This window comes from Lepidochelys kempii, chromosome 16 (assembly GCF_965140265.1).
Source record: "Lepidochelys kempii isolate rLepKem1 chromosome 16, rLepKem1.hap2, whole genome shotgun sequence".
In the NCBI taxonomy this organism is placed as follows: domain Eukaryota; kingdom Metazoa; phylum Chordata; order Testudines; family Cheloniidae; genus Lepidochelys; species Lepidochelys kempii.
Window position 1 is genome coordinate 4,594,272 of NC_133271.1, and position 13,095 is coordinate 4,607,366.

General features: G+C 42.6%; 1 protein-coding gene across 12 annotated transcripts in view; it reads left to right on the forward strand.

Moving 5' to 3' along the window:
- The window catches only part of PNPLA7 (patatin like domain 7, lysophospholipase), a 439,100-nt gene that overhangs the window by 362,214 nt on the left and 63,791 nt on the right, over positions 1-13,095 (forward strand). For all 12 annotated transcript variants that reach the window (XR_012155226.1, XR_012155225.1, XM_073314045.1 and 9 more), the window contains one exon: positions 10,251-10,367. Coding sequence is in view for 10 of the 12 variants with exons in the window: in XM_073314045.1 (XP_073170146.1) it covers positions 10,251-10,367 (117 nt within the window). In the remaining 2 variants the exon portion in view is untranslated. The remainder of the gene's footprint in view (positions 1-10,250; positions 10,368-13,095) is intronic.

Sequence of the window (13,095 nt, forward strand, 5' to 3'; positions counted from 1 at the left end):
ATTGTCTGAATGAGAAGTAGGACTGAGTGGACTTTGTAGGCTCTAAAGTTTTGCATTGTTTTGTTTCTGAGTGCAGTTATGTAACAAAAGAACTACATTTGTAAGTTGCACTTTCACAACAAAGAGATCGCACTACAGTACTTGTATGAGGTGAATTGAAAAATGCTATTTCTTTTGTTTATCATTTTTACAGTGCAAATATTTGTAATAAAAATAATAATATAAAGGACACTTTGTATTCTGTATTGTAACTGAAGTCAATATATTTGAAAATGTAGAAAAACATCCAAAAATAATTAATAAATTTCAATTGGTATTCTATTGTTTAATATTGCAATTAAAACTGTGATTAATCACGATTAATTTAGTGAGTTAATAGCGTGAGTTAACTGCGATTAATCAACAGCCCTAATTTAAAGGAATGCCTCCCAGTCCATTTTGAAGACAGGCTGTATGTTAATCACCCAAAGCTACCCATCAAGCAGCCAGTCTGTCACTCCAAACTTGTTATGAATTTGGCACATCAGTCTCAGGATATTTGCCTAGTTCAGGGGGCAAAGGCAAGAGAATCCTCCAAGTCCTGGAAAATCTTCAGATAAGATATTTTTAAAGCACAGATGGTGGTATTCTCCTAAGGAGACAGAGAAACCTGCACAATGATAGCATTGTAACACGCAAGGCTCTCGGCTACCAGAGAGGGACTGTTAAGTTTCCACTACCATAGTGGTAGGTTGGGTCTGTGTGAGTTCCTGAGGACTGCAGGGCTGAAATAGACCCCATTGCTTCTGCATGTACACCAGCCCTACTCTCAGTGTGAATGTACATCTTTGCACAAGTGTTAGCTGGTGTTTATCATTGTTTCTTGTCTTTATATGTGCTGGGGTCTGTTTTCTTTCCAAGTCTGACCATATAACTTTCTCTCTTTCACTTTCACATGCTGTCATCTTTTGAGTAGAAGTGATTGACTGAGGTAATTCTTCTCTAAACTAACTAAGAACCAAATGTCTGATGTAAGATGTAGCCCCAGTGTTCCAGGGGTCAGGTACTGCATTAGGGAGGAAAATGTTGGTTATTTTTTTAAATATACGAAACTCTGGGTTTTTAAACTACACTTAGCTGTGTGCTGACTGTTTAAATAACAATTTATAATTTGTTTGAGGAATTAAGAACACCAGAAAACATGCACAAAACTGCCCTAGCATCAAGCAGTGCTGGTTATAGATGACTGATGGTAAAAGATAGCATTGGTTACATCTGGGATCTGCCAATTATAAAGTGATTTAATGTATTTATTTTATTTCTAGTTTTTATATAAAAATTGTTTCCAATTTGGTTTTTCTAATGAAAGGAAAGCGACCTGATGAAGTTTCCAAGCTGGATTGAAACTAACAGTCCTCTTATATCTTGTGAGACTTAAAGTGGGAGACAGAGAAAACTGCAACTGGCATCTTGCAGATCTATTCTAACATTGCCTTTTGCAGGTAGCTTCTCCAGCTGCAGTCAGCTGTGGGTTTGGCTGCTTTCCTAGCCAAAGTCACAGTTGCACAAATAACGATTCATGCTGTAGGTTTTAGTCCTGGGATATTATGATAGCATTGGAACACGCAAGGCCCTAGGCTTCCAGAGAGGGACTGTTACGTTTCCACTACCATAGTGGTAGGTTGGGTCTGTGTGAGTTCCCAAGGACTGCAGGGCTGAAACAGACATCCATTGCTTCTGCATGTGTAAATGTACATGTTTGGCTACTTTCCTAGCCAAAGTCACAGTTGCACAAATAATGATCCATGCTGTAGATTTTAGTCCTGGGATATTATTCATGTGCAGCAAGGATGTGTCAAGGTCCCTGCCTAAGGCTATATCTTATCATAGAATCATAGAATATCAGGGTTGGAAGGGACCTCAGGAGGTCATCTAGTCCCCCCACCCACCCAGTTACACTTCTAAAATTGGATGGACTGACAGACGTTATTTGAATAAACCCCTAGATTGAGGGTTCCCACCTTTACCAAATACACACACAGTCACTTCAACGGGAGCGTCCATATAACAAAGCCCACAAACTTCCCCACGTTTTCTGCTTGTTTTTGCTACCATAGCAATCTCAGGTCCGCCCTTCCATCCCACTCTCCCTTGAAGTTCACTTGTTCCCTGCCCTCCCAACTCTAACTCTGCACCCATTTCCCAACATGCCATGATCACTGCAGCCGTCTTGGCTTCACAGCACCATTACTAGAGTGCAGGGGTGTTATTCTGGGACCCTATGGAGGGATTTAAGAGAGGTCATGAAGGTTTTGTGGATTAAAACAGCTTTAAGTAACTTCCTGTAACTCTTACAGCTCTGCAGCCTCTTGAAATGGTAGCTCAAGCTTGGTGCCTTTTGAAAGCAGAGATTCTGGGCTTCCCAGTGGTTGCAGGTGCTGGGTCACTACACTTGGGTGGCTGCAGAGGCTTCACAATTAAACTGGCACTCAGTAACTTTGTAGATATAAACTTAATTTAGTAACAATAGATCAGCCTTCCCACACCTCTTTAAGGTTTGGGAGGGAGCATGCTAGTCTCCTCCAGTGCACACAAGTCTACCATAAGAATGGCTGGTGGGTTGCACCTCCAAGAGAACTGAATTGTCATGGAGGGACAATTATCCTCTCAGTCTGAAAAGCCCTTTCTTTGCAAGCCTTTGAGATGAAGGGAGCTGTATCTGTCAAATGTTATTTATCATCCAGATGGGACAGACTTTTAAATTGTACATGCAGATTTTAGTCTAATTTTATTGATACACAAAGCATATGTTGTCAAATGGCTCATTCTTAGCATCGGTGCTGTTCTGTTAATCCAGTATGGAGTGGCCCCACTTTCTATCCAGACTACCGTATCCCTGCAAGGTACAAATAAAAATTAGGTAATATTATCCTCAGAAATACTGATTTCATCTTATTATTGAAGAGTGCTTTGAAGAGCTGCTTGGGATTTTTATAACCATTTTGACAAGCACACACCATTCCACATGCAAAACAGGAGTTGCTTAATTATTTAGGGAGATGTCAAAATGTGGCAAGATAAGAACAGACAGCTCTGGGTGGTGGCCTCTTCACTGCAGATGGCGTGCTGTGGGACTGGATCCAGCAAAATTATTTTCTGTGCCGCACAAAGCAGTGGAAGCCCAAAGTGGCAAACTTTTTAAGATTATGGGAGTGTGACTCTTCCAGGAATGGCTTTTCCATATACTTCCCCGTCACATCACAAATTATAGTAGCTGTCTTTGAGACCAGGGCTTTGGTGTGGCTTTCTTCATTACCCACTAACACTGTTCCTAGTGTCAGGAGCTCAGAGTTGTTAGGGAGTTCATGAAATCCCTTACTCTCCACAGAGGGCCTAATCTGAGTCTGTTACAGAGACTCAGCCAAACACCAGACAGCCTCAAAGTTCCAGGGTCCAAAAGCTGCAAGATCACTTCTGCCTTCCCCACGAGTCTCCATGAAAACTTCTCCACTGGGCTTGCTCAGAGGCAGCAAAGAGGCCAGATATTCAAGAACCAGTCAATGGGAGGATCAGTGTGTTGCTAGAGGAGAACAGTCTGGAAGTAGATTTTTACAAAATCAACCTGATACATAAAGGCTAGAAAGCCCCTGTTCTGTGGAAACATCCTTTTTTCCCCTGCTGCCCTAGTTCCCATTAGCTGTGGCTGTTGATGGTTATGGTTGTTTAGAACCACATGTTCTGGCTTTAGTAGCCTATAGGGACCTTATTATTTACATTCTCTATTGTGATGTATTAAATAACTTCAACTGGTTTCTGTGCCACCAGCCCAAATGAGAAATGGCTGCAGGACAAAAAAGCTTTTAGGTATTTTTAGAAATTGGCATCTCTTTGCTAGTGTGCTTGAGGGGGGACAAGCAGTTTAATTTGGTGGGATCTCTGGATATAATGGAGCAGCCAATAAATAATGGCTTTCATTTGCTATGCTGCAGATGGGGTGTGACACTCACAGAGCATATCAATTATGTACTCTACTCCATTGATTCTGTTGTGCTTAGCAAGTTACAGTTTTCTATATATTTTTTAAAGCTGATAATGAATCCACACTAATATTATATCAAAGTATATATGATCCACTTACAGTTCTTACTATAGAAAATATTTTGATTTTATGTAGTGCCTATATTAGGTGGCTAAAATTTTTCCTATCTTAAGGAGTTAGAGGTTGGAAGAGCAGTGACTGGGCACATGCTCCACAGAGCCATGCACACAGCCTCATACATGCAAACAGGTTTTGATGAAAGGAGAGTTGTTAGCCAGGACACTGAGGGTATTAGCCACTCTCTGGCTCCCATGCTGGCATCATATGCTGGCATGCTGGCTCTTTGCAGCCTGGCATCACAGCCCAAATGTTGTTTTGCAGGACAAAGGAAGCCATCCTCTGAGGGCCACACTGCAATATCAGGACTGGGTCTAAATCCAGAGTCCCATTGCGGAACATAGGGCAGATGAAAGTGGGTCAGAGGGTGCTGTGAACGTGACATGGCCTTCTGGGGAAGAACACTGAGTGAGGATTGCAGTGTGATGTCCACAAGTTGAGGGCTACATGTGGTGTTTTCATTGTGGGAGGCATACAGCTCTCATTAGGAAGTAGAGAATAATTAGTTATTAGGTACTGCACTTTGCAAATCACTTCACATCCTACACTGTTGGGGTTTTTTTTGTTCATATGCCAAATCTTCATGTATAACAACACATACAAGTACAAAACAATGTAAACAAACACAAACCTAAGAAGAAAATGCAGGCATTGCCAAAGGCATTGGCATGAACACCAGGCAAGGATACTAAAGGAAAAGAGAGCTCATTCTACTCTCAGGAGGTGGGAAAACTTCCCTGTGAGAGGTCCCAGTGAGTGATAGCGCATACAGCTGAGAGATAGCAGAAGTTGGTAGTCAGACGTGAGTGAGTGCTCTTATGTTAGCTTCAGATCTAACACAGTCATGGCACAAGTTAAGGAATGTTTAAGGTGAACTGCAGAGTTTTTAAAAAGTCCCTGATCCATAACAGGCTGCATGTAAACAAATGATAAATAATTCTGCAGTTTAAAATACCGGCAGCAGGGCACACACATTTCAGGTGTGCTTTAGCCTCCTCTCTGTGGACATGAGGAGTGCATCAGCAGCCTGCTCAAGAACTCTCTGGTGCGATTTACTGCCATTAGCACAGCTCATTAATTTTAAATTGCATTAAAAAAAATCTTTTTAAGCAATCGTGAAGGTTTTATTCACTGTATCTTCCCAGGGTTTCTATTCCATTTGGACAAGGAAAGCAGGCTGATCGGTTTCTCCTTCATAGTACAGTTCAAGTGAGCTTGCTTTGATTCCCATGCACTAGCCAAGTGCTGGTGTGCTTGGGTCCCCGCACTAGAAGGGAACATTGAAGTATTGAACATGTTTTTTGTGGAAGCCTTTAAAAAGCAAACATGAAAACATTGCTATTTAATAGTCACAGACAATACAGTGATATGGAGTTAGGGCGGAGAAGGTCTTGTCTGTCAGTTAGAGTAAAATGCCTTACCCAGATGTTGTAACCATCCCCAACCCAAGTGTAAGCAGGGGCATGGTCCCGCTATTGTGGGGAGCTTTCCTGGCTCCTGCGGTATCCCAGTGGAATTGGCTAGAGAAAGGATCTGAGTCCCCGCTCCCACCCTCTTTATCCAGAGCCCTGCCTGACCTCGAGGGCTCCCCTTCCACTCTCCTGTGCAGCAGAGTCCTCAGAACCCCAACAAGGCTGGGCCCAGGATTCCTGAAAGGCTGAACCCCCAATCTTGTCATGGTCATTTAGGACGGGGGTTAGGGTGTCCCCACTCCAGGGTGCTCTCTCCTACTTCCCTGGCCTAGTGAGCACTACATTAAGTTCAAACCAAATATAATTTATTAAACAGAAACTGTAAGAAAAATAAGTATAAAATGGAAAAGGGTAAAGGAAATAAAGAATCTTCCCTTATGGGCACAGGGAACACCACAAACAGCCATCTCTGGGATGTAAGGAAATTTCACAGTCTGTTCCTCACCCATCCTAGACCTCCCTCTCAGGTCCTGGCTGCACTGGGGTGATATTGTGGGTCAGATGCCTGCTCTGGCGGTGGCCTCAGGCGCTAGGTGCCAGGGACCCTTCTCCCCAGTACAGGCCCCTCCCCCCGTTGGCTTCACGTCGTCTCCCCTCCTCCCTCCCCCACCCCGACCAGCCTTCAAGGCCCTCTTGTCTGGCAACGTCTCCTTCCACTCAGCCCTCTGCCCAAGGTCCCACTTCACTCTCCCCAGCTCCTCGCCGTGCTCAACAGTAGTGTTACTTGTGGCATGTCTAGCTTCCTCCATCTAGCCTCTGGCCCTGTAGCTGGCCAAGGTAGCTCAGCCTTTACTCACCATAAGCACGGATGGTCTGTGCTTCCCGAGCTCCAGGCTGTTCCAGCTCCCCAGCTCTGCCTCTTCTGGCTCAGTGCTGTTGCCCTGCCTCCAGCCCAGCTCTGGTTCCAGCCCCATCTGCCTTCTGGGCTGCTTCTCTGGCCCCTCTGATGCTGGCTGCTGCTGCTCTGCCTCCAACTCAGCTCAGTCTGCTGCTCTCCCCTTAGCTCTGCCCTCTCCTGGCTCAGGCAGCTCCACCTAACACAGGGGATGTGCCTCAGGCTCCTGACTCTCTCATTGGTTTGTCCACCCTATCAATCAGGGTGGCTGCTCCCCATTGGCCTTGGGGACTGTCAACTCAAGATCCTCATTTCTCTTTATCTCTTCTCCTTTCTTTTGGTACTGGGAGAGGGCCAACCAAAAAAACCAACCCACTAAGTTTCAATAAGGGGCCAACATAAGTATTATAAACCCAGGAAATATAGAACTAAGGGTGAATTTAAAAGAAATCTAAACATGCCTATGGTCTGGCAATGCACCAAAGGCACCCAAACAACCTTAACTGTCCCCTGTAATGAAACTTTCAATTTTTATAGTTCCAGAGGAACTTAAACTGATCTTTAAAAATATTATATCTCCCCCCCCCCCCCCATGCCACTACAATATTGTTAAGGTTTTGGATGCTCTAACCATGCATTTTCAGACCTTGAACTATTTGGATTTCTTTGAAGTTCAGTCTTATTTCCTGGGTTTAAAGTGGTTGGGTTTGGAATAATTACAACGTCCATGCAATGTAATTTACTCTAAAATATTGACACGTATGCTCCACCTTTAATCAATTTTAATATAGACATTAAACAAGAACCTGAAGAGAATATAAATATGTAATATTAACTTTGAACCATTTTTAAAAATTTTAGCTTATACAGTTAAATTCACCCAGACACTCTGGTTGCCAGTGTCCTGGCCAGTTAAGATGAGTTTATGGCAGTTTTGCATCCCCAGAGAAAAACAAAGTAGGTGTGTGCGCTTCAGTGGTGCCCCTGTCTCCTGACTTCCCTGTTATCCTGCATGCAGTTTTCTCTCACTTCTGCACCCCATACATTCCCCTGCTCACAAACCCTAGTTTTCCTCTGCTCATTGAGTGGATCTGGTGCAGTAGGTAGTTTTTGAAAAACCTGTTTTAGAATTAATGATCATGTTTGTTTGTTTTTAAAAATGCAAATATATCCCTCAGCAGAGGGTGAACAATAAAATCACCTCTCTGATGAACTCATGAAGAATTGCCATCTTTCAGAATGGCTGCCATATCCTGTCAATTGAGAATGAGGCCACAGGCTATACACAGTTAAGATGTCCTCTTTACAAACACACACTGCCTTGGGAGTGAAGCCAAGCTACTTTTAGGGATGATATTGGCCTTCTTTATTTTTGAAAAGTAGAGAAAGGAGCACTAGGGAGGAGCAGGTAAAGGCAGGCGATGAGCCATCTTTGCTAAGGGCAGCCTGTACCTTCAGCCCCACGAAGAGCAATAGGACATGTCAGCTATTTTGGAAGAGGACAGTTCAGCTAAGGAGAAACTTTCAGTTATAAAGAATAAGAATATGTTGTTTTGAAGTAGAATTAATTACCATTCATTCTAAAATATTTCTTCCACGGTACCTTACGTACAAGGTTTCAGTGAGTATTTACTCTATGGGGAGTCTGCATTGTTAAGACCAGTAGGGACAAAAACAGGTATGACACTGGGCACTAAATTTCTTGAAGGTTCTAGTTAACAATTTAATTATATCTCATAAACTAATGGATTTTCTGGTATATTCCCAAAAATAATTTTATACTTTTTTTTTTTTAAAAGTACTTTAATTTTGGATGGATTCACTGTATTTGTCACATATAACAGGTTGAATCCCTCCTTGAAGTGTAAAACTTACCTCACTATTAACTCTGGAGCCATGACCAGCATGTTCATTATTAGGTTTGGCAGACTTTCTCCACCCTCGCAAAGCCTTAAGTGTGCAAAGGTGTGAAGCTGACAGTTCTGTTATCTTCTGCTAAGGCATTTCATCTGTTTTAGGGGTTCCCTATTCAGCTGCTTTTAGTTGACTTGTTTTTATAGAACTTTGTTTTAACAGGTTTCAGACTAGCAGCCGTGTTAGTCTGTATTCGCAAAAAGAAAAGGAGTACTTGTGGCACCTTAGAGAGACGAACAAATTTATTTGAGCATAAGCTTTCGTGAGCTACAGCTCACTTCATCGTGTAGCTCACGAAAGCTTATGCTCAAATAAATTTGTTTGTCTCTCTAAGGTGCCACAAGTCCTCCTTTTCTTTTTGTTTTTACAGTCACACTGTCTCGGAGCAGGTAGAGTATCGATAGAGGAGAATAGAAATCATGATGTGGGCTAATTCTGCATTTTCTTAAACCCTTGCTAAAGTGAAGAGGCAATTAGATGTTGATTACAAATCATTTAATGGACTGCAGCCATAGAGGCCTTGTTGGTGCATTAATCCGCCCCAGTTCCTGCATGCCTAAGCCCCATTCATTAAGTCGTGGAAAAGATGTGAAAAGGAAAAAAGATTTTTGACTAATAAAATGCTATTTAATTGAGAAAAAGAATAGTGAATTATTCTCTTGGTGTGGTATTTAAAATTGACACAGTAAGTGGGAAGATATCATTTGCATATTTAGATGTCTTTCATTGAATTTTAATTTAATTTGGTATAATATACTCAGACATTAAGCTTCTGTAGTCCAGTATTTCACTCAAGCCCAGATAATGTAGCTATGCTAATGGATTGGAGGCTTCCTGATTTTCAAATTAAATTAATAAACTAGTAAATTGAATAAAAGAAACATTGTTTAGCACGAAGATTTAGCAAATCTGAAATTAAAAGAAATTCCATGAAAGCTTAATTCTTGTTTGGGCCTGTTACACTGAAGATATTTGAGAGTGTCTGCCTGCCTGCCTGCCTGTCTAATCTAAACCCATTTATTTAGCTACACTAGATGAACCTGTGTTACATTTTTTCTGGAGGGCCCATCATCATCGTAGCTCAGTGCTGGTTTTTAAGAAAAAAGATAAAGAATGTGCTAATTGATTTAGGAATAAAAATTATTTACACTTCTATAGAGAGGCTCTGGAAGCTCTAAAAGATGAATTAATTCGGCATGACATCACCCTTGCACGTCGAATTATATGGATTGAAGAAGTGTTACACCGAGGCACAAAGAGATTATAGATGTGCCCAAAAATGGCCTAATGAGCAAGTGGCAGAGCCAAGAATAGAGCCAGAAATCCTCACACCCAGCACCCTGTTCTAGCCCTGTATACCATATCCCTGTGCATCCCAGTCAGGATAATCTAGCTTTATAGTGTCATTTCTATGTAGCAATGGGACAGATCATATACAGTATAGTAAAACTTACTCATTTTAGCGTCAACAAAGAAGATGGGAAGTGCTGAGGTCCTCTAATCGTTCCATACTCCACAGTCTCCAGAAATAGATTGGGTGGGAAATGTCCACCTAATGGCAGTGCCCATGTTTTTCTGCTGTAGAGAGTTTGCTACTTTAGTGTGGACTTTTACATAAACTAACTAATGCAGATGCATATTTTTCTGTATCCTTAATAGAAGCTAAATACAGAGTTTGAAGTTATTTTAATCTATGACACTCAACAAAGCAGATATTGTTTGTGACCCTTGCTGTTATGTTTTTGGTTCTTTTGATGATTGTGTTCACCAGAGTAGCTCGCTCATCTTTGCTTTTAAAGTTGGAACAGAACCTCACTCCAAATGCAGATGAGTAGGATTTCAGTGGGTTTCCACCATATAGCTCACCTTTGAAATATTTTCTTCCTACTTTTAGGAAATGAATTCAGTGTTTAAGACTGTGCTAGACTTGACATATCCAATAACCTCCATGTTCTCTGGAGCTTCATTTAACAATGGCATCAGCAACATCTTCAAAGACAAACAGATTGAGGTAACTTGCTTGTTTGCTTTAATGTGTAACAAATGTTCTCCTCCTGTTGGACTGCAATAGAAAGGTCTGTTTTTTTTATGCTCATAATAGTTTAGGTATTCTGGCCTGATGTACAGCATGCTGTAACGATTAACTTAACATTGCACCAGCCTGGGAGGGAGGATTTACCTTTAATGCCATTTTAATGGAATTTGGACCTACCATGTGGTAGGTAAAATATCTGTTTAATCACTTCTGTTTGGATTGCCAATTAAACCCGCCTGGCTGAGAGCCTGAGTCAGGGCCATGTGACCTTGTCACTCACTGCTGCGTTGTGCCTCCTTTTGGTGTTCTGGGGATTAGCTCTGCCCAGTTTAGCGCCCCCTTCTGTCTCCTCTACCGTCTGCACCTCTCCTCCCGTTCACAGATTCGCAGCACAGCTGCTTTGTGACTTAGCCTTCCAGCCAGGTCACACTGTAATTCCCCTCCCACTGTGGAGTCCTTCAGAGTCTTTCTGCTCAAGTGCGTCAGGCAGTCCTCCTCATGCCCAGGCCTTGACCCTGTCACGCAAGCAGTCTTCTAGTTCGCTGCCCCGAGCAGTAGTACTCTGCAGTGGTTGGTAGGGGACCTTAGGCCTGCCCTCTACTTTGGGTTCCAGTCCAGGGCCTTGTAACAAGTGGTTGAGGTCTGCAGGGCACCCACCTTACTGCTCTAGCCCCTGAACTACTTCCTACTGTGTTTCTCCCGATCTCCAAGTCAGATCTCTCTAAGGCCTAGTAGGTCTCGGCGGTTCCTTCCCCGCTTCCTTCTACCTTACTCCAGGGAGAGAGGCTACAGACTTCCTCCCTACTGCCCCCTTACACCTTTGCCAGCCTCCTGGCCTTATGGAAGCCCCTGGCTGATCCCTCCCAGGTGTCCTTTCTAATCAAGGCTTTCCAGCCTAATTCGCCCTCATTTGCTGCTTAATTGGCTGATTGGGCCTGCCTGGCCTAATTCAGCTCTCTCAGCGTTGGTGTGGGGAGTACACCTGACCACAAACATAAATGGTTTTTCATTATTATCTCGCTAGTTCAGTAGGTAATTCTTTTAAACTAGTCACTCTTTTGAAAGAAGAGTTTGTGTAACCCTTTGGGGTGCATTCCACAGAAAGGGCTTAAAAAAGTGCAGTGAACTTTTAAAATGTGCATTGACTTTTTAAGAATGAACATACTGAATATTAACCGTTTCTGCTCTCTGTATTGTAGGTCAGGACCTTTTTGGTCATTTTTAGGCACTGTGTAAGATGCCTGTGAAACGACTGACATGTGAAATGTCACCTCATCCTCCACTGTCACTGTCATAAAGCACATGATCAAAAAATCTTCTCCCAGCAATCCCAATCAGGGGAGCATTTCTCTAGCTCAGGGGTCGTATCCCATTTTGCTCAACTGTAATCCATATGCCTGCGTGTTTGTCAGAGACGCTCCCAGTGCAACGCCTTGGCCGCAGGGCTAATGCAATCCCTAGCTGTATACATGGGAATCTCGAATAGGAGTAGGGACGTCACATAACCTCTGTTTTTTGGCACTGGTGCAGCCACTACTAGAGTATAGTGTCCACTTCTGGTGTCCACGATTCAAGAAGGATGTTGATATATTGGAGAGGGTTCAGAGGAGAGCCACAAGAATGATTAGAGGAAAGGAAAACCTGCCTTATAGTGATAGATTCAAGGAGCTCAATCTGTTTAGCTTAACGAACAGGTTAAGGGTGACTTGATCATACGTACCTACCTGGGAAACAAAAATTTGATAACAGGCTCTTAGATCTAGGAAAGAAAGGCACAACACAGTCCAATGGCTGGAAGTTGAAGCTGGACAAGTTCAGACTAGAAATAAGACATATGTTTTTAAGACAAATGAAATAAGAAATAAGACATATGACAAATGAAAATAAGACATATGTTTTTAAGACAAATGAAATATGAAATAAGACATATGTTTTTGAGGTTAAAATGAGGTTAATTAACCATTAGAACAACTTAGCAAGGGTCGTGGTGGATTCTCCATCAGTGGCGATTTGTAAATCAAGACTGGATGATTTTCTAAAAAATCTGCTGTAGTTCAAACAGGGATTAATTCAGGGAAGTCCTATGACCTGTGTTATACAAGAGGCCAGACTTGATGTTCTCGATGGTCCCTTCTGGCTTTGGAATCTTTGAATCTCTTTGGAATCCTCTTGGTATCAGACTATGTTTAATAAACAGCTTTTTTAAAAACGTACTGCATCAAGAAGGCTAACGGCATTTTGGGCTGTATAAGTAGGAGCATTGCCAGCAGATCGAGGGACATGATCATTTCCCTCCATTCGGCATTGGTGAGGCCTCATATGGAGTACTATGTCCAGTTTTGGGCCCCACACTACAAGAAGGATGTGGAAAAATTGGAAAGAGTCCAGCAGAGGGCAACAAAAATGATTAGGGGGCTGGAGCACATAACTTATGAGGAGAGGCTGAGGGAACTGGGATTATTTAGTCTGCAGAAGAGAAGAATGAGGGGGGATTTGATAGCTGCTTTCAACTACCTGAAAGGGGGTTCCAAATAGGATGGATCTAGACTGTTCTCAGTGGTAGCAGATGACAGAACGAGGAGTAATGGTCTCAAGTTGCAGTGGGGGAGGTTTAGGTTGGATATTAGGAAAAACTTTTTCACTAGGAGGGTGGTGAAGCACTGGAATGCGTTCCCTAGGGAGGTGGTGGAATCTCCTTCCTTAG